General features: G+C 39.3%; 1 protein-coding gene across 1 annotated transcript; it reads left to right on the top strand.

Moving 5' to 3' along the window:
• Positions 1 to 1,323: 1,323 nt before the first annotated feature.
• On the top strand, positions 1,324 to 25,332 carry CTSO (cathepsin O). Its single transcript, XM_082727759.1, has 8 exons — positions 1,324 to 1,531; positions 9,662 to 9,770; positions 10,734 to 10,873; positions 13,022 to 13,189; positions 14,848 to 14,969; positions 20,397 to 20,560; positions 21,125 to 21,217; positions 23,668 to 25,332. The coding sequence occupies exons 1-8, from the start codon at positions 1,385 to 1,387 to the stop codon at positions 23,700 to 23,702; spliced, it is 978 nt and encodes a 325-aa protein (XP_082583885.1). The 5' UTR covers positions 1,324 to 1,384; the 3' UTR covers positions 23,703 to 25,332.
• The last annotated feature ends 77 nt before the right edge of the window (positions 25,333 to 25,409 follow it).

Raw genomic sequence — 25,409 nt, 5'->3', positions numbered from 1 at the left:
AGTTACTACTCATTGCCCAAGGAGAGAAACAGAGGCGGAATGACAAGAAAAGCATACAGAAATTTCTGAGCTACATACCCCAGTCCTCCTCCCCTCCCCCACACTCCCCTTCCCTTGAGAACTGGGGAAAAAAAAAAAAAAAAAAAAGCCTTTGTGGGATAAAGCTTGCTACTGAAATTGGGGCCTGTGCCAGCAGCAGCCTGGGGCTGGGGGTGGGGAATGGGAGGGTGATATATATATATATATATATATATATATATATATATATATATATCCACTCCAGACATACTGGGCTAGAATTTACATTTTCTGTACACTCCAAATTTGAGAGACTGACCTGTACTGTTCCAAGAGTAACCAAAAGTAATCCAGGACACCCACAATAATGGAAATTCTAAAGAGGTGGGGTTTTTTTGTTTGTGTTTTTGGTTTTTGGTTTTTGTTTTTTTTTTTTCCTTCAAGGGGACTTCCCCCCCCCCCCCTTCCACTGGAAGATCTCTTATCTGAGAAGTTGCCAGATTGGGATGCTAACTGATTTGAACATTACTTTTGTTCCCTCTGTAGTCCATTCTGTAGGATTGTGTTAATATGAAGTGATGTGGTGTGAAAAAAATAAAAGAAGAGCATGAAGAATGAGTTATTACGAACTAAGCAGATATGGTGGAAAGCAATTACGATAATAAAATGAAGGGCGGGGGGAAGCTACCTTAAACAGGTAATAGCTAAAACTGAACACTTAAAATATGCCAGCCATCTTGCAAAGTGTTTAAGGTGGGCTATTATATTTAAATTTCACCACAAACCTCAGAAGCACGTTCTACCCCTACCTACCTTTGCAAATGGAAAAACGGGCTTGAGAGGCTTTGAAATGGCCATCATGTAACAGGTAAAGAAATTGTGCCTGACTTTCATAACTGCAAATTCCTGTTAACGTATTTATAAACATCTGCTGAACGAATGAATGCCTTTGTGTCAATTCGCTAACATTTTGGAATTAGGTCCTAAACGTTAGAGACCTCCGCAGCAGGAACAAGGCCAAGAAAAATTCAAATACTGCCCGAATCTTTCCGTTTAGAGATAAAAGGAAGAATAGAGGACTTTGTTCTCGAAGCAGGTGACACCCGTCTGCGTTCTCGCGCATCGCATGGGGAATGACTCTCAAGCTCTCCTCGAACAGCTGGGAGGTGAAGATGCCACAGTTCCCCGCTCATCGCATCCCCAGGCCCGGGGCCCTGGGGACTCAGGGAGCGGCCGAGCGCCCAGCGCCGTGCACCCGGCTCCGCCGCTCCCGCCCCGCAAACCCAGGAGGGGAGGAGCCGAGGAATCGAAAGAGAAACCCGGGGGAGGCGGGGGCACTGGCGGCCGCCGGGCGCGGGGCGCGGGGATGGAGCTGCGGGCGCTGCGGCGGTTCTGGCTGCTCTGCTGCTGCTGCAGCTGCTGCTGCCGCGGCCGCGGCCTCCCCGCGGACCCCCGCGCCACCCTCACGGCGACGGAGCCGCGGAGCCGCGAGCGACAGGCAGCCGCCTTCCGGGTACCGAGCGCGCGCCGCTCTCTGTTTCCTAGTCGCCCCTGCTGCCCGGGCTCTGGGCTTGGGGCAGCGGGTTGGGGGGTGGCGGGGTGTCGCTGAGAGCCGCCACTCCAGGGGGTCACACTGCCCGCACTTCGGTGACGGGTTTGGGCTCCCGGAGAAGTCCGCAGGCCAACTTCCCCCTCCGTTCCGCACGTGCCAGCCCTGCCCTATCTGGGCTCCCCGAAAGAGGGGATGTTGCAGGTTAGATCTGTCACCGTGGGCCTGCGGGATGAGCCCAGAGTCATCAATGGATGTGTTCACCGTATTCGCGATCGGAAGAAGCACCCCTTTGGGCAGTGCCCTGGACCGTCCTCATGGCCTTCCAAAGCGGGTCCTTTCCAGAGTCTCTGGAACCGGATTAAAAGCGGAAGCGGCCGGACGGGTGTTCTCCTTCCGCAGGGGGGCGCTGGTGCCCGCCTGTGATCGGCTTGTTCTAAACCAAGAGCCCGCGTTGGGAGAGCTCAGAGCCCTGCCTCTGTGTGATTTTCCTGAGCTGGGGCTCCTCAAACTAGTGCAGCAACCTTCAAATTCGTCTTGACTTGCTGGAGACGGATTTGGAAAAAAGGGAAGCATTTCGTTTCCTTTTCACATTATTTTCAAAAGTCCTCATAAGAATGCTTAGATTTTAGCCCAGCGTTAAACCTCGGGAAAGGCCCGAGGTAGCAGAGTATCAATAGGTTTTTCCTGTAACCTAGAGATACCGATTTAAAGCTTGCCTCATTGTGTTCTATATATCTGAGACCACTTAACAACTTCTTAAATCATGAAAGATGTCATGATTTTATTATAAAAGAAAATTGATTCTTTCTGAATCAAAGGTAAAAATTTAGTAGTATTGTTTGTTGGAATGATATTTAGTTTTTTGCTGGTATAGTCTTGGGATTTCTCCTGGAGTTCTGTAGCTGTATTCTTTTCTGCTCCTCCTGTCTCCCCTAGAATATTCCATTGTTTCGGAAGTCGCAGCCTTGCCTGATTGTACCCGCTCTTGTTTTTTGCCCAAACCAAGATGTGTACGCTTGTCTCTGCTTTATTGCTTTTGAGTTACATTATAGCTTTTGAAACCAGAAGCACTGGCACAATTGCTGGAAAACAAACTTTGTGTCCCTGTATTCGGCCCCTGTCCTGGGCTTGGTTGCCTATGGTGGTGACCCAGACCCTTTAGGGGAAAAAAAGTCAATCTTATCTATACTGATAATTTATTCATTGGCTGAATAAATAAACACACTGCTGTCCTCCTCAAGAAAATCATGTTGGAGGATTGGAGGCACAAGGAGGCCAGAGTAATAAATATATTTTTAAATATATGCATAAACAATGAATTTTGGAACAGTGACAAAAAATTAAACAAAATTTTAAAAAATATATGTAATATATATCTATTGACTTATATAGTTACTCATATTGGTCCTGTGAAGTGGCTGCACCCAGGAGACAAAAGTCAGCAAATTCAACTCTTCTCAGGAAAAATACAAGGATCTGTAACAGGAAATGGAACATTTAAGTGGAGGAGGTCAGTTATGAAGACTTTTAGTACATTTAAAAATCTTGAGTTGAAAAAGCCTGGGAAAGTTTTCAAACCAATTGCTTCTAGTGGGAGTTTACTTCACAAAATGGATACCCAGGAATGAAAGTGTTTAGACTTTAAAACACATCACTGGAAAGTGGAGCACCTCGTGGTGTTAGATTCTAGTTGTCTGGACCTGGAGTAGAGGGCTGGACACAGGCAAAGATAGAAAAGGCCTTGCTTCCATGGTACCCATGAGCATTTGGAAGAATTCTTCTGGCCAGGCAGGAGAGATTAAAGTATGTGATAACCAAAACTCATAACTACAACTCTACAACGCTTTACTCCTTTAAGATCATGTCAAGTTATGAATTGGCAGAGATTCCCCACTGTTTAACCATCTGGTAAATTATGTGCAGAATCTAGAAAATGTCCTTGTTTCACAGTGAAGTTAAAGTTTAGAGGGAAAAAAATGGGGGCACCCATGGGTGGCTCAGTTGGTTGAGCTTCTGATTCTTGGTTTCAGCTCAGATCATGATCTCAGGGTCATGGGATCCAGCCCCTCGTGGGGATCTCTGTGCTCGTGGGGAGTCTGCTGGAGATTGTCTCCCTCTCGCTCTGCCCCTCCACCACTCTTTCATCCACACGCTATCTCGCATTCTCTCTCTCTCTCAAATGAATAAATCTTCTTTAAAAAAAAGTTTAAAAATTAAAATAGAATTGTAAAACACTCTGTGTTGGGCCAGAATCTATAGATGCCCTAAAAAGTAGACAAATCCTAAGCACCAAGAGCTGTAATCTCTGGATCTTTGTTTCTTATTTAGGGATAGCAAATAGGTCTCCTCATGTTTGCAAGTGGATTGATTAATAGTAGCTGCCTGAAATATGGCATTGGAAAGTATTCAGAGCATTGCTGTTGGAGACAGTTGGAGAAAATGTCTAATTGATTAGTAATGTCTTTGATGGTGTTGGGTTCAGAGAATGGTGAAAGAGTCTTGTCATCCCTGCCATATGTATTTTCATAAGTTCCTAGGACTATTTCTTAAATGGAAGTTAGATGGCATCTATGACACTTGTTGACAAACTATCACCACGTTATTGTTGGTTGAAGACTGGGCCACTCTATGGTTTGTTATGGTATGCTTCTCAGGATAACTGATGGAGGGAAAAACGGATAGCATCCCCAATCTGTGCTCTTCCACTGCTTTAGAAACTTTCAATGCCGAGGAAAATCAGAATGGAGGATTCAGCCTGCCCCTCTTTGTGCTGAAACCCAGGTGTGCACTGATAATTTACCGATGCTCATTATTTCACCACAGAAAAGTTCATATTCTTATGCCTTTGAGAAGTTACTTCAGAGTGATGTTTATGTGCCAATACAAATGTGATTTGTGCATAAAATTTTAGAATCTTCACTTTAAAATTACTGGCATAAAATGATATATGTTACATTGTTAAAATTATATATAATTGTTAGGCATGTTGTTTATGCATAAATATAAAATAGTAGTTTATGTATAAATAGAAAATTTTACAATAAATAATCCTAACTAATAAGTCACAGATACTTGCCATAATCAGCCCCTTGAAATCTGGATTGTCTCCTCCAAATGAACTCTGGGCAAGAATGCTTTAAAGCACATTTTCTACCTAGCATAGATAGCTGAATTTGATGTAAGGTACTGTTGTTCAAGTGGCCATTTTCAATGATTCTAACTTAATGCCTGCATTGCCAAAATGAAAATATATGAGGACCTTAAAATCTTGGATCAGAGTTTGTTCATTCATTTGTCCATTTTTTGATATGTTTGCCTGTTTCGTGTGTGTTGAGTTTGGGGAGTTAATTATAGATCCTGGATATCAACCTTTGTCCATCTGTCCATTCATCTATCCAATATTTTCATATTCACTATGTGAAAGGAGCTGATCTGGGTTTTCTGATTCAGTGGGGGAATAAGACATGTGCCAACTTCTAAGAATTATAGCCTAACAAATGGATATTGTATACTTGAACATTGTACTAGAATCCATTTTTCAGTGAACAAACAGAAAAATGTAAAGAGTAATACACTAGAAAAATTATTCCTTCAATCAATTCTCAAAGGAGTATCACTTTAATTCAGTCTTTATGTGCATGTACAAGCAAATACTAAATGACAACATATTTCTTTTTATTTTACTCTGCATGATAAACATACATGCATATTATTTTTATACAGATGTCAGCACAACATATACAAAATCCTTTGTGCTGGTGACTTCTGTAAAGCAGGAATTTATTAAAGTATATATTTTTATTGTTCTAGTAGAGGCCTTCCCAACAGCTGCACTGTCGACATTGTGGAACCAATAATTATTGGTTGTGGGGAGCTGTCCTGTGCCTTGCAGTGTGATTAGCAGTGTCCTTGGCTTTTACCCACTAGGTGCCAGTAGTGTCTATCAAAATTGTCTGCAGACAGTGCCAAAAATCCTTGGGAGGGAAGAGGAGGAAGGAGGGAGTTTCCCTCAGCTGAGATTCACTGATCAAAGATTTACAACTCTCAAGTCTTAAGAGAAATTCTCAGCGATGCTCCCACACCGCATATAAACATTCTGCCTCTCGGGCCATCCCCAGACTTACTGCAACTTCCAGAAACGAAAGCACCAGCAAGGAGAACGTTTTAAATCCATCTGTGAAATGTATGATTTGTCCTATACCAAACCTCAGAACCTCCAAGTGAGGGCTGTTGAGGGAAAAGCTAAAGAACAGAAGTGGGAATGAGTTTAGAGCCCTAAAGGAAAAGTCACCTTACAAAGCATCTGTGGCTTCTGCAGTAACGTCAGTGTACAGCTTATCCCAGCAAAGCATGAAATGAACTCATTAAGGGAGCACACACCACAGAGAAAGTACAAAATAGACCACCATCCTATGACCCGTCTGTTTTTCACACATCTGCACGTTTCAAAACTAGTAATGCCGTGTCCTATACACTCCTCAGAACTTGACTGTCTTCTTTCATAAATGACCTTAAGGCTCAGGTCTTTCATTTTAATATTTTATATGGTTTTAGGCACATTGACTCGACTGTAGGTTTAGTCACCATACTATAATAACATTATGGTCTCTTCCATGGTCTTATGTTAAGATCATGTGGTAATTGGTCCTTTACCTAGGACTGATTCTTTGACAGAGCGAGTTAACATGAGGAGCTCCATAGACTCACAGTCTGTGATGCTTCTGCGAAATCTGCTCTCACATAAGCAATCGAAGTGGACCAGAAAAGTCACTTGGAAGAGTAGTCAATTCCAGAAATGAAATACAGGGCTTTTTAAAATTTACGTGATTTGAAACCCTGTTAGAGGGACTTGATTTGTGTCCTACTGTTCTAGCAAATAGGAGAATAAATATTCTTGGATATACTGATAATATCATTTTACTGTGAAATCTGTTTCTTTCGATCCATAACTGGTCATTTCTAATTGCATGACAAAGATTAGCTCCATATTAATCTAAGAAAACCTGAAAACATGATCTTTGAAGGACTTTTTCTATGTCCAAATGTTCTGTGTTTAAAGGGGGAGAAATATTCTGTGTTTAAGGGGGGAAAGAAGATACAGCACAGGAGTATTAAATTTAACTTTTTTTCTGTAATTTGCATTTTCCAAACATTATCTTATTTAATTCTCACATTCTGTCAGGTCGGAATTACCACATTTGTCAATGAAAAAAATAAAGGCCCAAGAGGCTAAGTAGACACCCAAATATTGCATGACAATGTGGTTAAGACATTTGTTACAAAACTGAGAAGGAATTAGAGAAATTTACTGTGTGTGCATATAAATGTAGAGAATTATGTTTTGTTCAGAATTCTCATGGGAAGTACTTTTAATATTATTAGTGGTCTTGCAAATTCAGAAAAGGGGGGATGAGGATTAGTGGTGGGGAGAAGGCAAAACAGAGCCCTTTGGGGTTTAGAGGTCTTTGGTTTTAGCAAGAAGTCACGTTGTAAATATCAGATATCCTTAGTGTGGGCTGTGGACAGCCATGAAATGACAGGAATCAGTGCACTGGAATGACATACAAAATCCACAAATGGGATTCTTTTAGAAGTTGGCCTCTGGTTGATACAGGGGTTTCGTAGATTCCCTCAATCACGACTCAGAAATTTGCTCTCAAGTACTGTTTGGTGAGGATTTTTGTCACGAAAAGATTTTGAATTTTGTCAAGGGCATTTTCTGCATCGACTGAAAATATGATTTTCCTTGCTTTTTAAAAATGCCATTAATATGGTATATTATGCTGATTGGTTTTCAAAAGTTAAACCAATGTAGTATTTTTTTAATGAACCTCACTTGGTCATAAAGCATTGTCCTTTTTATATATTGTTGGATTTGATTTGCTAATACTTTCTTAAGGATTCCACATCTATAGCCATGAGGGCTATTGGTGCATCGGTCTATTTTCTTGAGATGTTTTCGCCTGGTTTTGTAATCAGTGTAATACTGACCTTGTAAAATAAGTTGCAGGGATGCCTAGGTGTCTTAGTCATTTAAATGTCTGCCTCTGCTCTTGTCATGATCCCAGAGTCCTGTGATGGAGCCCTGCATGGGGTTCCCTGCTCAGCAGGGAGTCTGCTTCTCCCTCTCTCCCTTTTTCTCCCCCATATGCTCTCTTTCTCACTGACTCTCTCTAACTCAAATAAGTAAGTAAGTAAATTAATTAATTAATTAATTAAAATAAGTTGCAAAGCATTTGCTTCTTTTTTATTTTCTCAAAGGATGTGTATAAGATTGATATTATTTCTTTTTTAATTGTGTAGAGTTCACCAAACAAGACATCTGGGCTTAGAGTTTTCTATTTCTCATACATTCAGTTTTGCAATTGGTGGTGTCTGAGGAGTGTGTCCATTTCATGCACACATTCATAAAACTTCCTGGTTTACCGTTTTCAAAATACTGTTCTTCTAATGACTGAAGCATCCATAATGACAGCCCTTTCCTCGTTCTTGATGTTGATCATCTGTGTTTTATCCTTTCTTTTTTCATTTCCTTATCACAAGACCAATGGCTGAGAGAAATGGGGAGAGGTTGGGAGAGCTACCTGATGGCAGCGCAACTCTGATCTAGAGTGAAGGAGGGAGGGAAGATAGATTGGGGGAAGTGCTTTAGACGGCTGTGCAGCCAAAGGAAGGGTCAGAGAGACCCTCAGGGCTCAGTCATTGGCTAGCGGCAGCTTGTGGGAACTGTGGCCTCTCTTGTGGTAATTCAGCACACAGCACACAACCCCCCATAGATGGAAGTCTGTGAGGCCCATTCTCACGGCTACCACTTGCTTTCCTATGCATTTTTAGTGTCCTACATTCTCAATGCCTTGCTTAGTCTAGCCCGCAAAGATGTTCAACCAATACTTAGAAAATGAATGAATTTTAAATTCCTTAGCAACTAGCAGTCTCTGGCTCATGTTTGTCACATGGAATATAGATACGTGCTTTGTTATTTCTGTTCTATTTTTGTATTCATGCATCTGCTTTCCAAATTATATTCAGAACTCTGCTTTATCAAGATTATTCTTAAGTACGTAAAATTCATTTAGTAACTCTTTATTATTTCATTAACAGTCCTTCCAGGCACGGTCAATAAGGATGTAGTAAGAAGATGATAAGTTCCAATAATAACTTGCTTCAAAGTAAATAGCTTAAAGCTGTTACGGGCATGATGTATATAAAATGTCATTGGTGTATTTATTCAACAAAAAATGTTAATTAAGCATCCATTGTGTGCCAGGCTTGTGCTCAGGGTGGGGAGTGCACTGATGAACAAGACAGACAGGTCTCGCCCTCATTTTACTTAGAGGTTTGTGAGACAGACACACAATAAACACGTAGATCCATAAACAAATACATATGAGCTAGAGTTGGAAACTTACCTAATGGTAGTCTCCTGAAGTTGTATTTATCCTACACAGTTGGTTAGCATCAGGAAATTGAGGCATGTTCTCACAAAAGACAAGCTTAAGATAAATTATTACAAAATTCAGAGCTGAGGAATCTGTAAATAATGGTCATGTTTTCCCTCCAGATACACAAGTTAATCTATCTTCCGGGAACATCTGCAGCTGCATTGCTATCACAAAGCCTTTTTACCTGTAATGAGCTGGAGAGAGCTATTAAGCTGGAATAGAATCATATTTATTATTTACTGATTTTTTTGTGCTTTGTTACATAATGCTGGGAAATTCAAAGATACATGCACTCCAAATTCATAATTTTTTAACCTAATGAGTATCTCTTTGTGACAGTTTCTACTAGGATCTAGTGTTTATTTGCAATAAACGTATTTAGTGCTTTCAACATGCTGGTAAAGAGGAATTATAAATGGATAAGACATACCTTTCCCAGCCTCAAAAATATACCTGAAACCAGATAATAGTTTTCATACAAATGTTTGTCAATCTGATCTAGAGGTCCTATGCAATCTTTCACTGTGATCAGTAGGAAATAAATCAAGCTTTGCTTCTAATACCTCAAAAATATGTCCAGGTTAGTTACACATATATTGCTCTGAAAAGTGAACATAGGTGATGTGAATTAATTTTTTTCTTCTTTTAGGAAAGCCTTAATAGACATCAATACTTGAATTCTGTATTCCCTCATGACAACTCTAGTGCCATCTATGGAATAAATCAATTTTCTTATTTGTTTCCGGAAGAGTTTAAAGGTACTGTGATATTGTGCTACTAGTTGTTTGGTTTCCTGATTTTGATTTGTTTTCTTAATTGTTGAGGAATCATTTAATTGTGAATCTAGTAAATTGAGTGATAATTAACATTTGTTAAATACTAAATGTCAAGCATGTAAATACCTGGCTACTGTCTTCAGATTATCTTCAATTAAGATCTAAATGTTATAGATTTTTCCATGTAGCTGTAAGGGCCAATGTTTCACCCCTTCTGCATTTTTTTTTAAGATTTTACTTATTTATTTGACAGAGGGAGAGAAACAGTGAGAGAGGGAACACAAGCAGGAACACAAGAGAGGAAAGCCCGCAGAACAGGGAGCCCAACACGGGCTCAATCCCAGGACCCTGAGATCCTGACCTGAGCCGAAGACAGATGCTTAATGACTGAGCCACCAAAGAGCTCCCATTCTGCATTGTTTTTTTAAGATTTTTATTTATTTATTTGACAGATGGAGATCAAAAGCAGACAGAGAAGCAGGCAGAAAGAGAAGAGGAAGTAGGCTCCCTGCTGAGCAGAGAGCCCGATTTGGGGCTCGATCCCAGGACACTGGGATCATGACCTGAGCTGAGGGCAGACACTTAATGACTGAGCCACCCAGGAGCCCCCTTCTGCATTTTTTAGTGCTATTTCTATCCTAGACATCCATAGTTCCATGGGTTACGATAAAGCTAATGATATCAATTATACTCATTTTTATTACTGACTGAGTTCTATCAGACAAGTCATTTTATGTGGCAGCTCCAGTCCTGTTGTAGGAATTCCTTAGTTTTCAGTGAGTACATTTTGAGTTATGAAAAAGTATAAAGGAAAACCACAAACCTAGTAGCAGGCTATACTAGAAAACTTCTGTTTGTGTTTGAAAAATGCCTCCAAAAAGAATCCCAGGAGGCCCTCCTTATGGCGTTATGTTGGCTGTATTTTCATTTCCTTTTTCTCTTCAGCTATTTATTTAAGAAGCAAGTCTTCCAGATTGCCCAGATACAGAACAGAGGTGCAAACATCCATACCCAATGTATCTTTACCGTCAAGATTTGACTGGCGGGACAAACATGTTGTAACCCAAGTGAGGAACCAACAAACTGTGAGTTTTAGGGGTTTTCTTTTGCTTTCTTTCTTTTTTTTTTTTTTTTTTGTCTTTTTAAAATCATCTTAGCATGCATGGGAAGTCATCTTTGAAGTCCAGTTCAATCAAACTGGTAGCAGAAGCCATATCTCTGGGTAAATCCACACTCCAAATACCCAGAAATGACAATGAATGGAGAATCTCTGATGAAATGAGAGGCAGATGTCAAAGCAGGTTCTTTTTTTTTTTTTTTTTCAAAGATTTTATTTATTTGAGAGGGAAAGAGAGAGAGAGCGTGCAAGCGAGAGCACAGGAGCAGGGGGAGGAAGAATCAGGCTCCCTGCTGAGCAGAGACCCTGATGCGGGGCTCGATTCCAGGACCCTGAGATCATGACCTGAGCAGAAGGCAGAGGCTTAATGCACTGAGCCACCCAGGCACCCCGAGGCCGATTTTTATTTTAAAGATAAACCTACTCCTCTACACCCCATTGGCATAGGGAATGACAGCTGACCAGGGAAAATCGACCCCATAACTACAGCGATATAGTCTCAGTTTATCTGAGTGGAAACCTTACCATGTCATTCAGCCTTCCCATTTAAGGTGTTTTAGACCAAGCAGTTTCTCAGTCACCATCTAGTTAGGATGATTCTTTTCTCCTTGGCATATAAATCTATCGCTTTTTTACAAATATATGTATTATTATGATTTAAGTTTTACCACCGAATAATTTGCTTAATTATTGAATTCATAAAGAAGAGTGAATTAGTCAGAAACAGAATCCTTCCAGGAAGTGTCTACTTTGTATTAAAGGAATACAATTTCGTTAGTAATCTTGAGTTAAAGAAATATACTGTAGAGATATTTTTGAGCAGAAGCTGCCCTCCTGGGTCAGTTATTGGGAGATAAGCTAGCTCTAGGTATGGTGTCAGCAACCTGTACTCACTTTTCTCAAAGGGTGGAGACCCGGACATAGAGTTCCTTAGTGCCTATTTTCCTATGCCATAGGCACTGGGCATAAAGACATCATAAGACACTTAAAGCCATAAAATGGCTCAACACAACCCCACAAAGATAATCAACTGTTCTTCCTTTCTTTGCCTCACTGTGTAGCCCATGTCCTGGGATGAAGTCAGTTCTGCCCAACTTCAAATCTTACTGTTACCTCTGCCTTTTCTATGGATCCTTCTTCCTTGTGCATGAAACTTGATTTCATTTCCTCCATTTTCTCCCTATTTTTTCAGGACGAACCCTTTCATTCTTTCATTCCAGTTAGTCCAATAAAATCAAGTTATTAGATCCAGAATGAGGAAGATTGTCAGCTGACATTTCAATGAGGAATGGCCAGTATGGGTTTTGATTTTTATGATGTTTTATGCATATCTGTGATATGCCCATGCTGGCACTTTGGCAGCCTAAATGAAAGTCATTCATTCAGCTCCTGAGTCAATCACATAATGAGCACAGCTTGGATGATGTATATATCTTCACCCCATGTCACCTCATCACTGCCTCTGCCCTTTAGGATGGAGATGGTGGATGCCATAGAGGCAGAAGGTCAGGGGAGAAACAAGAGGGATTGAAGAGTGGGTGGGAGTTGGCACACTTCCTAGAAACAGAAGTCATGTCCAGTGAACTGATGAGTCTTTAAAAGACCATCCAGAGGGCGCCTGGGTGGCTCAGTGGTTAAGCCTCTGCCTTCGGCTCAGGTCATGATCTCAGGGTCCTGGGATCTAGTCCCACATCTGGCTCTCTGCTCAGCAGGGAGCCTGCTTCCCTCTCTCTCTCTGCCTGCCTCTCTGACTACTTGTGATCTCTGTAAAATAAATAAATAAAAGATTAAAAAAAATTTTTTTTAAATTAAAAAAAATAGACTGTCCAGGTGTTCTCTCACTCTCTGAATCTCACTTTCATCTTGCATTGTCTCGTTGACCTGGGTGGTTGCCCATTTATCTTTAAAAGTTACATTTTGGGGCTGAAGTGAGAATTTTGGTTTTTCTTTTCTTTCGTCTATTTGAAAATCTATAGGCTGCGCATTACTATTTTGTAGGCCTCCAGATTCTGCCCACTTTACTTGACTTGTTAACTCGTGATAATTAACGATGTGGGTGAACTTGGTTTGAACATTATTTGGTAATAAATACAATGCTGTTTCTCTTTTTCAACAGTGTGGAGGATGCTGGGCCTTCAGCGTGGTGGGTGCTGTGGAATCAGCATATGCAATAAAAGGCAAGCCTTTAGAGGACCTGAGTGTACAGCAGGTCATCGACTGTTCCTATAATAACTACGGCTGCCAGGGAGGCTCCACTCTCAGTGCTTTGAACTGGCTGAATAAGGTGACTAGTTTCTCAGCCTTCTAAACTCTTCGTTTCCTCTTTGGTTTAGTTAACATGCCTTCAAAATTAAATCAGTTTACTCTCAGATATACCAAAGAATGTTTTTATTTTTATTTTTTTGAAGATTTAATGTATTTATTTGAGAGAGAGACAGAGAGCACGAGCTGAGTGGAAGAGGGAGAAGCAGGCTCCCAGATGAGCAGGGAGCCCGATGGAGGGGCTCCATCCCAGGACCCCGAGATCATGATCCACGCCAAAGGCAGATGCTTAACCAACTGAACCACCCAGGCACCCCTAAAAGAATGTTTTTAAATTCAGAAACTTTGATGGCCAAAGTCTGAATCCCTCAGAAGATTTGAAAATGAATTGCTTTCAGGCAAGTCAGCTACTCAGCGATCGAAGTGTGGAAAATCTTGCCTTCATTTGTTTTCAGAAAAATATGTGTTTTTTCTCAGCATTTTTCAGTAGGTGAATACTTTCTTTCATAGTTATAGATCACCTAATGTCCCAGAAAGATGAGAACCTATGATTACTTATTTCTATAGAATCTTGGAATATTGCAATTATAAGGGACAATAGAAATCAGCAAATTTAACTACTCTTTATGTAGGTGAAGAAATGAGACCTGAGAGGTGAGATCATGTTGCCAAATCAGTAGCTGAGCCATAACTGTGTCTTAAGTCTTCTATCTCAATGGAGGGCTTTACCCAATACTCCAGAGTGTCCTCCATTTCTTGGGAGACTCTCTGACATTGTCCTGTATCCAGGGCCAACTGCATGAAGCCAAACCATGAGGATGTTGTTATGGTTTGTAAAAGTCATCAAGCTGGAATTTCCCAAATTGGAATATTCTTTCCTTGTTCGCTTGCTGTATTTTGAGTTACTACATGCTGGAAGCTTCTCTGTACACATCAGGGACAACAAGGAATTGTGTGTCCCCTGGCTTCTATAAGCCCAGAATCAGAAAAGGAGGATTGTCTACCAACGGCTAAAAAATCTGTGACATAGGCTAGATGTATGGCATAGAGAGATGTAGGTGGAAAGAATGCTTGATCTGGCCATTGCCTGGGCTGCGTGAGTCTCAGAGACTTGCTGATGGAACCAGAAGCTCTGGAAGGAAAATGAGTTGCCCTGTTGCAACCTCAGGAGAAAAAAAATGGTAAGACTATTATTAAATGTAAGGAGGCTCTAAGGAAGGAAGTTAGAGGAAAAACAAGAGTAGAAGAGAAAGATACTGAGTTAACTTAGTATGTCCATAACAAACACCTAAAGGTTGAATTTAAGAATTTAGGTTATTTATGGGGGTGCCTGGGTGGCTCAGTGGGTTAAGCCGCTGCCTTCGGCTCAGGTCAAGATCCCAGGGTCCTGGGATCAAGTCCCATATCGGGCTCTCTGCTCAGCGGGGAGCCTGCTTCCCTCTCTCTCTGCCTCTCCATCCACTTGTGATTTCTCTCTGTCAAATAAATAAATAAAATCTTTAAAAAAAAAGAATTTAGGTTATTTATGAATTTAGGTTATTAAGATAACCTAAAAATAGCCACATGACGAGGATGTGGCCAACTTGAATCTTATTTGGACACATCATAGTAATTGCTGTTTGATTTCTAAAACAACTGTGTTTTAAATAGAGAACCCTTTGGATGATTATTTTCTTTTAGACGCAAGTAAGACTGGTGAGAGATTCAGAGTACCCATTTAAAGCACAGAATGGCCTGTGCCATTACTTTTCTGATTCACAGTCTGGATTTTCAATCAAAGGTTATTCTGCATATGACTTCAGGTAATTGTCTTATTCTGTTGTGTCTCTGTCTGCATTTCATAGTCTCTGATCTATTGACCATTTGGAATCAATAACTGGATTGATGGCATTATTGAATACAAGTCATAGTTTTAAGACCTAACTTTTTGCTAGAGACTAATGGAGGGCTGTCGAGAGATGTTGTTTCTTAAATATGATCTTATTTTTCCATTTGTGTTTATAATAGAATTAACAAATTTAAATCCGTATAAGATATAAGTTATCCTTACCACCTTGCTTTAACAAACGGAGTTGCCGTGATTATCATTTGTATATTTCAGTCTCACTGTTGAAGTGATCCAAAATTGCTTTGTATAGACTCCCCAGTGAGTATCAAGCAGTCTCCTTACCAAGAAGTATCCTTTTGAACATGCTTGCATTTTTTTAAGGCATCAACCATAAGAAAAGCATGAACTGAAACATTCTTATTAGAAGAATAGTATAGTAAGACTATATTACTGGAGGTAGATTATGGGGCACACACTACGGGCACGATGGGCGTGCAGGATAGATGAGGACAGGCAGAGGAAAGGGACTAGTGTGGAAAGTTGAATGGCGTGATGACTTGAATAGGTTCAGGGGCGAAGAGTCATTACAAAAGGCTTTAAAAGTGCATGAAACACTGAAATCCAGCTAGAAAATCATTGTGACCATTTGATACAGTACAAAACAGGGGTTCAGGGATAATAGAACAAAGGAAATTCAAATAGCTTCTTTTTTCATTTAAAAAATATATCTAAAGGAATCTTAGCACAGTCTTTTGAAACAGAGAAAGCAGAAAGTAAATTATATTCAGCTGAGGTGACAGAGTACCCCCAAACATACCAATACAGAATATAAAAGAATCTCTTGATCCAGATGGTGCCAACCCATGAGATCTGAAGGAAATCAAGGGTGAAATTGGATCATTGAACAAAATGGAACCCGTCTAAGTAAGCATACATGTACCAGAGGCCTGACAGATTGTCAGCACAGCTCTCATTTACAACAAGGGCTCTTGGGGTGACCCTAGGAACCACACACCAGAGAGTCCCAATTCCACAGATGGCAGGTTACAAAGAGTCTGTAATAAGATGTCCAGAGTCACCAAATACATTGTCCTACATCTTTTTTGAGGGAAACACACTCTCAAAAATGAGGAAGTGTGTCTCTATAAGCTGTCCATTCCTTTAGAGTGTAAGTGAAGCATGCGCACAAGAAGTAAATAGATTTTCAAAATATCACTTAAAAGGTTAAAAAAAATGTCACTTAAAATCTTGAGGGAATCCCTGATCATGAGTAGCAAAATAATAATAAAAAAAAAAAATAGGGAGACATATAGAAGAAGAATAAGCATGAGTCTGAATTAGAGAGATTTGGAGAGAGAGAATGTAAAAGTCACAGGCATTGGACCTGAAGCATGATTTGTCTAACCCTTTGGTTAAGAAGAAAGAGGTCCCAATTAAAAAAAAAAAAAAGAAAGAAAAAGAAAAAACTGTTTACACTGGACATAAACATTCTGGTAATAGAGTGCTAATGGTATTAGACTCTGCATGAAGATCTTTCATTGATTTACTCATTCATTTGAATATGTATTGAACATTGTTTCAAGTTCTGGGGATTCAGCAGTGAACAAAACAGACAAAAAACCCTGACTGCATTTTAGTGATAGGGACAGACAATAAAACAAAAATATGTACTGAGTGCTAGATGTAATTATTTCTACAGAGAACTAAGTAAAACAGTGGGAGGAAGAGGAAACATCAGGGGGTATACAGTCTTAAAAAGAATGACCAGGAGGGGCTCCTTGAGAAGATGACTTTTGGGCAAAGACCTGGAGAAGTGAGGGAACCTAACCATCTAGACTTCTGAGGAACAACTGTTCCAAGCATAAGGAGCCGTAAGTGCAAAGGGACAGAAACATGTGTGGCATATTTAAAGAAAAATGAGGAAGCCAATGGGACTGTAGATGGACAAGACTAGTCGCAGATGAGGCAATAAAGGTTATCGGGTAATAACCCTTGGAGCAGTGTTAGAAAAATGGTCTTAGGGGCGCCTGGGTGGCTCAGTGGGTTAAGCCACTGCCTTCAGCTCAGGTCATGATCTCAGGGTCCTGGGATCGAGTCCCGCATCGGGCTCTCTGCTTGGCAGGGAGCCTGCTTCCCTCTCTCTCTCTCTCTCTGCCTGCCTCTCCATCTACTGTCAAATAAATAAATAAAATCTTTAAAAATAATAATAATAATAATAAATTAAAAAAAAAAGAAAAATGGTCTTAGACCTGAGACATCATAGGTTATTACCCCTCATAGAATATGAAGCCCCACAGAATATATTGATGGATTTTATAGAGGGAATGAGAGAAAAGATAGTTAAGGATGATGAATCTAGGCTTTTTGGCCTGAACAACTGAAAGAATGGAATAAACTCTTACTTGAGACATGAAAGTCTGAGACAGGAACAAGTTCAGGAAGGAATATCGACCTCAAGCCGTGATCCCTAGAAATACTGTAGGGAAATAGAGAAATGAGACTAACAAGGAAAGCAGGGTTTCCTTACCAAACAAATTAGTACTGAGGGTACTTACTGATCCTACTGAGGAGCTCTTGGGGCCAAGGTTAAATAGACAGTTCAGAGTTATCTCACCCAGATTGATGTTTACTACCTTCCATGTCAGTTGAGGGTGCTGCTAAGGAAGAGATGTGGGGTGAGCTTGATTTCCTGGCTCTTTAAGAGAGAAGGGCCTCAGGAAAAGAGCTTCAGGCCTCCTTGTTGGAAACCTGGTCAATTATACCACCATGGTTAGGGCCAGAGGATGTGGGAAGATTTTAAGAACAACTGCTATAGTAAGGCCCTGGACCAGGCCCCTGACACATCTGAGGTTCCTGAGACTCAGGGAGGGTCACAGAACTGGTAAGGTAACTATAGGGCCACATTAAGCATATGGAAAAAGGTTTGATAGTATATCCATTATCAACAATATGGATTTTGATAGTACATTTGGCCTCCAAACAACATGAGTTTGAATTGTACATTCTACCTATAAGTGGTTTTTTTTTTCCCTCAAAAGTACAGTATAGTACAGTATTTTCCTTGTGATTTTCATAATAGCTTTTTCTCTGACTTCATTGTAGAAATACAGTGTTAAGTACATATAATATACAAAAGATGGGTTAATTGATGGCTTATGTCATCAGTCAATCTTTTGGTCAGCAGTGGACTATTAAGTTTTGGGGAAGTCCAAAGTTAATTGCGGATTTTTGACTGTGTAGGGGTTCAGCAACCCTAACCCCCAGTTCAGTGGTTATTGGGCTAATAGTGGAAATTAAAGCGCTGTTAGGAGTATATTTTAACTTGCCAACATCTTTCTGAAACGCAAGAGATAACAATGCTAGTCATTTCTGGGACTAAATGGAACATTTCTGGACTATGTCATATCCTGTTTCATATTTTTGATCTCTTTTTTTAGTTCTGCCTCAAAGCAGAGACTACTACTCAGTTGCTTTGATTTTACCATGTTAATTATCCTCTACACTCTAAAAAAATATTTTTCCTTCTTGATCTTTCTCTTTCCATCATGCTCTCCCTGTCCCTGGAGCTTTGATGTCATGTATTTACAGTTTATCTTTTGTCATCTTACAAAGGTAGAGATGCCTGTATACTCTTTAACGGAGATAATCCTATTTGTCATATTTGGATAACAAAATGTTCAAAAATTTGAATATAATAAAATATACATTAAAACATATGCTGAACAAAACTGGTTTACCAGGTAATTAGAAATGAGGAAAGGGAGCACTTTCTTTTAAATTCAGAGTGTCATTTATGTTAGGCACGCTATAAGTTTATACCTGCAATTTTCTCCTTAGATTGTTTTTGTGACAGAGGTGACTTCAGTCACCTGCTAGAGTCACTGACTCCAGTGTCACTGGAATGACTCCAGTCTGTAGCTGTAATTTGAACCCAGCTATGCAGAACTTCAACACCTATACCCTACCACGATGCCTTGTAGGAATTTTGCCTGTCTTAGGATAATCTTAATGGATACAGGTTATTATTACAGCAGCGAAAATTAGAATTGACTGCCTATAGATCTCCAGAAAAAGATCTTCACATTAACAGGTCAATATGAATAAACGTTTAGAATGAATGTGCATGCAGTTTCTATCTCAGTAAATTCTCTTATGCACTCAATTCTTTTCCCCATCTGTGGGTAAAACGTCCCCTTGGTAGAAACTGATCCCCTGCAGGTTATGATAATAGGTTATTTACTCTTTGGGGCTACTAATCTACTCATGGCTTGCTACAGCAATAAAATACCAAATGCTATCTTAATGGTTTGAAATATCAGTAATTTGGTTTCAGTGTCCTTCACTCATCAGGCTGACCTTTAAAAGGGTAAATAATGGTTTAATCACATACTTCCAAGATCGATGATGACCAACTGTTATGTAACAGACTTTATCAGTAGGTGTCCACGTGTGAGAGCAATAACGGGGTCTTTCACAGACTTCGCAATCTAGCCCTGGTTCTCTTGGCATCTTTTTTTTTTTTAATTCTGCATTTATAGCTTTATTTTAAAATAATAGCAATAAACCCATTACATGGCAACCTGTAACACACTTTTATGAAAAAGATATTATTTTCCCCAAACTGAGACATATAAATAAGTTGACTGGTATCACTTCAGATTTTTCTAGATCTTTTTTATTTTTATTTTTTTAATTATGTTCTGTTAGCCACTGCATAGTACATCCTTGCTTCTGTCGTATAACAACATTTGCCACTTTTGTGTAACGTTCCCCTCTGATTTCTGCATTTGGCGTTCATTCACATAAGTTGGTCAGTCTCTTGATTCTCACATGGTATGGCACAGTTATCTCACGCATTTAGTCTTCTCACTTCCCTTATTAACAGAATCCCCCTATTATAGCTTGATACTTTGCCAGCTAGCTACAAAACTCCATTTCCTATTTTCCTTGGAGCTAAAGTTAACTGAGTACTAGCCAATGAGATCTATATAGACCTATGCAGAGCGTGTGTATTATCTATATAGACATACGCAGAGTACGTGTTTTACTTTTGGAAAGTCTTCTCAATAGGAATATTGTACTTCTTTTTTCTTTGTGCTGTCTGGAATATATGTTAAATGGCAAGAGCTCCAGCAGCAACCTTAGACCATTAATTGACCTTGACAATGGAAACCTCCCATGGTAGAGCAGAATACAGAAAGATTCTGGCTTCCTGATACCTTGGAGCCCCACAGAAGTCCTAGCCTACCCAATCTCTCAGACCTCTAGTTTCCATCTTTAGGTCTTCTGTAATTGCAATCAAACCTACTTCTAACCATACATGGATTAAATAGATTATTTTTTTATAAACTAGCTCTACCTTAAAAACAACCCCTTAACCTTGGATTTTCTCTTCTGGTAGTGACCAAGAAGATGAAATGGCAAAAGCACTTCTTACCTTTGGCCCCTTGGTAGTGGTAGTAGATGCAGTAAGCTGGCAAGATTATTTGGGAGGAATAATACAACACCATTGCTCTAGTGGAGAAGCAAATCATGCAGTTCTCATAACTGGATTTGATAAAATAGGTAAGTCTGATAAGACTTGATTGGTTGCTTTGCAGCTTGAACTCTGACTGACAAATGATCACCATCCTTTAAAATGCTGAAATTCGGTCCTTCCATGTTTAAGTCGTCCTAAGACCTTAACAACGTTTCAGTAGACTTCCAGGTTAAATACCCTGTCATGGTCCCCCCTATCAATTTTGAGGACAACCTTGTTAAAATAACAATAATTCTTGATTTAAATAATGTGCATTCTCTACCTGGAATGTTTAGAATAATTGTTGGGGGAAAAGAAGTGTTTGTTATTTTAATCGTATTTTTCTAAAAATTCTTTTTTTTTTTCCTTTTCCTAATTCCCAGGAATTGTGTGTATGTTTTCATTTCATGCTATCTGATTCAAATATATATTTTTCCATTACCTGGAGTGTGACACTAAGTGCAGCTCAAGTTTGCTTAGCCAGAATCACATTAAATTTTTAATCTCTTGCTCAGAGCTGCTATACCTATCAAGAACTAACTCTTTAAATTAATATGCTTCACAACAAAATTTTAACTTTTCATGGTTTGTTACCATCTTATGTTTTGTAGGAAATACTCCATATTGGATTGTGCGGAACTCATGGGGAAGTTCATGGGGAGTAGATGGCTATGCCCATGTTAAAATGGGAGGCAATATTTGTGGTGAGTCATGAATTCATGTTTAAAACTTTAGGCTAAATGTCCAGGCAGACACTTGGAACATATTAAAATTACAAACCTGTATGCTCGTAATTTAAGTCCATAGTCAGCTTCCAATGGACTCAGACCATTTTTACAGTAATAATTTTCATTCTCTAGCCAACTGATAAAAATAAAATAGTGTTCCTTGAGGAGACACATTGCACATGTTCACATTTTAAAAGGAAGAGAGCTTGTAGTGATAACAAGTATAACGTGCAAAATATAATAAGATACACTACTAATAAGATAGAGTACTAATTTACCAGGAGGCTGAGATGCTCTGAAAACATCTCCAAAATTTATTTCCTTCATTTTTTTCTAAGTAGGCTTCACACCCAGCCTGAGACCTGAACTAACAATGCCAAGATCAAAAGTTTCACACTCCACTGACTGAGCCAGCCGTGCACCTCCCTTATTTATTTTTTATAACTGAATCAATTTTCCTAATTTGTGCACCACAATACCTGCTCAAGAATATCAAGAATTGCTTTTTCTTTGTGTCAAAATATATGAAAATCTGAGCATAGGCTTGTTTCTGATTTAATATGCCCCTTGTTACCTACAGACTCAAGCATAACACACACCGGAATAGAGGGGCTGAAACAAATACCAAATATGCTTTTTTGCTGAATAACAACTTTGTTTCTGGTTAACCACAAACCAAATTAAAATAGCTAGTCAAGTATTTTTAACTGTATTCTAAAACCTATATGTAAACATATGTTCTAAAAATTTTAATCTAGGAAATCAGCACAGTTTATTAATCAAGTTTGACCTAAACTATATTGCATATGAAAGCAATCATTTAATTTCTTATTACAATGATTCCTAACGTACATACAACTTTTTTAAAAGTTGTAGAACCCTCCGGAGAGTGAGACTGAGAATAGAGAGTTATAGAAAAGTTCGAGAGCTGGGATGCCTGGGTAGCTCAGTCGGTTAAGTGTCTGCCTTCAGCTCAGGTCATGATCTCGGAATCCTGGGACTGAGTCCTGCATTGGACTCCCTGTTCAGCAGGGACTCTGTTTCTCCCTCTCCTTCCACTCCTCCCCCTGCTTGTGCTCACTCTCTGACAAATAAATAAATAAAATCTTTTAAAAAAAAGAGAGAAAGAAAAATTTAAGAGTTTATATTTTGATTCAAGCTAGTGAACACTGGCCAAAGGTATCATAAAGTAGAATCCATGAGAGTTAATCAGCGGTCTGGCCTATCACTCCAATAAAATATTTTTCTGAAATTACTTATGAAGGAGAGTCAACATTACAGAAATCTTCTAGCCAGAGGGCTAGCAAACCAGTCAGGCCTCTACTTTTTAGCATCATGGGGGCTTTTCCATTGTTGGAACTTGCAGATGCATTACCGCTGCCGTTCATTGAGCCTCTGCTGCTAAACCCAAATTATCTCAAGCTGTCAAAGTGGTGATACTTGGATCTGGATGAAGGTTGTTTTTTTCAAGGCTCTGGCAAGAGAGTTGCAAGAACATAATTCAGATGCTCATTCGAACTTGCCTCCATTATGACTCCGTATCCTACCCCCACCACCTCTTCTTCAGCCCCCAGCTACTAGGGTGAGCTGGAATAATCGCTCCTCTCTACTCGTGTTCCAGTGGGATCCTCTACGTGCCTGCCTGATTAGTAATTAAGCAGGGATCCAAATCATTCCAGAAAATGGATATTTCCTGAAAGTTAATACCTGATGATGATCACATTTCTCTTATGAACAACACAGATAGTATTCTATGGCTCCAAGAGATTTTAAAGACATAGCTAATTACAGTGAAATCCAGTCTTCAAATGGACTATTTATTGCTTTTACCATGATGTTGAGATCTATGGTCTTAGGTGCTAAGAAAGCCTAGCATATTTGTGATTTATTTAAATTTTGCTAAAGTTCAGATCTTAGAGTTTGAAGTTTCAAATTTTATTTAAAACAATCCTATAAATTATTGTATTCCTCTAAGCAATACATATGAGTGTATTTCAGATACATTAATCTAAAGATTTCAGATACATTAATCTATTTAGATAATAAGTCTTTGGGTTTTTGTGGGGTTTTTTTTTTTGCAGTTTCTTTAAAAAAATATTTTATTTATTAATTTTGCAAAGACAGAGAGGGAAAGAGTACATGAGTGTGGGGAGAGGCTAGAAGGAAAGGAGAAGGACAAGCTGACTCCGCACTGAGCATAGACCGTATATGGGGCTCAACCTCACAACCCTGAGATCATGACCTGAGCCAAACCAAGATTCGGTTGCTTAACTGATTAAGCCACACCGGTGCCCCTGTAGTTTCTTGAAACAAAAATGTTAGTCTGTTTTTGAAGTTACCATGTTTATACTGTCAGCTACATGCATTACTTTTTTTTTTTTTTTTTGAAGGAAATAGACTAGCACTAATAATTTCTTTTTCTCTAGGTATTGCAGATTCTGTCGCTGCTGTATTTGTGTGATATGTTGGGAAGATCAAGGGACAGCAACAAAAATGAAGGTTCATAATGAGATGTAGCAAAGAACTCCATTCCCAGCGCTGTTCGCCTTCAGGCCACTGGCTCCATGGCCTAGGAGGACTCTGTGGAACAGTTTCTAGACCCTGGGATGAAGGATACTTTAGGAATCTCTTCGATTTGAAGAGGATTTTATCTGGCTTGATTGTTGTTTTTGTTTGTCTTTAATGATATACTTCCAGTAGGATTAGAGGGGATAAGAATTTCTTTTCCTCTGTCCAATATCATCCCCAGCCATAGCTCACCTTGATATACAAAATTGGTCAGCCTAGAATAAGGTGTGCTCTCACAGTTATCATCACAGCCCTCGGAGACGGAATTTCTTAATTGAAAGTCCAATTGCTTTACCTCCACAAAAGATGCTTACCCTTGAAACAGTCGAAAGGTCATATAGAAAGCAACAAAAGGACAAAAACCACTTTTTAAGAGAAATTGATTGAAATTAAAGGACCAATATGGTGACTGTGTGGTAGGAAAAATTCCAGGAGCATTGCTTGAGAGACAAATTACTATTTGGAAAATTTTGTTGTCAATAGGCTTCCAGGAGGGTGTTATTTCTTCCTTTGTCCTCCCTGTATTGAGGGGATGCCTCCCACTCTTTTTTCTTGTTCTTTACTGTAATGCTCCAGGTGGTTCGGCTTCCCTGGCTAGAGAAGTCTCATTTATCACTTTCCATTTCTATTTTATAATCATTTACTTGGCTCCATTTGCTTCTAAGCCTTTATCAAATCAGGATCTTACTTATCTGTTCCTCCCCTCATTCCTAGGCACCACCCCTTTCAAAGCCCAAGCCTAGCAATCTGGGCTATCAGTCAAGCTGACTTTCCCAAGCTGTCTGTGTTCCCACTTTTCTGCTTACTTTTCTCAGACTCCCATACTAACCACGTTTTTGTGTATCCTTTTGGCTTCTACGTGGTTCCGGTTCTCGATGCCAATGTTTTCTTTAGCAGAAGTCATCATGTGTGGGTGTGTGGCAGTGTAAGAACCTCAGAGCAGAAGAGCTGATCTTCTGACTAAATATAAGTACAATAAGTACTTATTCAATATTCAATGGATTCATGTAAGAAAATCATATCAAATACTGCATATGTAAACATTTCTTCTCTGAAACTTATGGTTGCTTTCTAATGTAGACTATCTTAATGAAAACAAAATTTTAAATGTAACGGCAACCACTAAAAAAATTGAAGCCCTCCCATTTTTCCTCTCACTTTTGAGCTTTATCTATCCCCTTTATTAGAAAGTGAAAATCAAAAACAAAACACTATCTTTCTTTGTTTTACACCAACCAGAAGCAATCTCAAAAAAAATACTGTTGACTCAAATTTAGAAATGTTCCAGGAAGAAAAATATTGATATTCTGATTAATATTTTAATTATCCAAATATGTCAGAAGGGGACTTTGTGCTGGTTGTTTTAGCTTGTATTTATTTACTGATTTTTATACACTGTAAGTGCTTTCCTGATACTCTTTTTCAAATGTTAAAGACTTTTTAAATTACAAAATGATTAATACCTCTTAGCTGTTCTGGATTTTGATGACGTTTATAATAAAACAACCTATATTTGACTTTGATTGAAGTAGACTCTTGATAAGAGCGTGACCTACATTTTGTGAACAGTGTTAATGTGCTTAATTCCCATAAGCTTTTC

Source organism: Mustela nivalis (assembly GCF_964662115.1).
Source record: "Mustela nivalis genome assembly, chromosome: 4".
Taxonomy (NCBI): Eukaryota; Metazoa; Chordata; class Mammalia; order Carnivora; family Mustelidae; genus Mustela; species Mustela nivalis.
The sequence above is the reverse complement of the archived record's forward strand: the minus strand, read 5'-3'. Positions and strand labels throughout refer to the sequence as shown.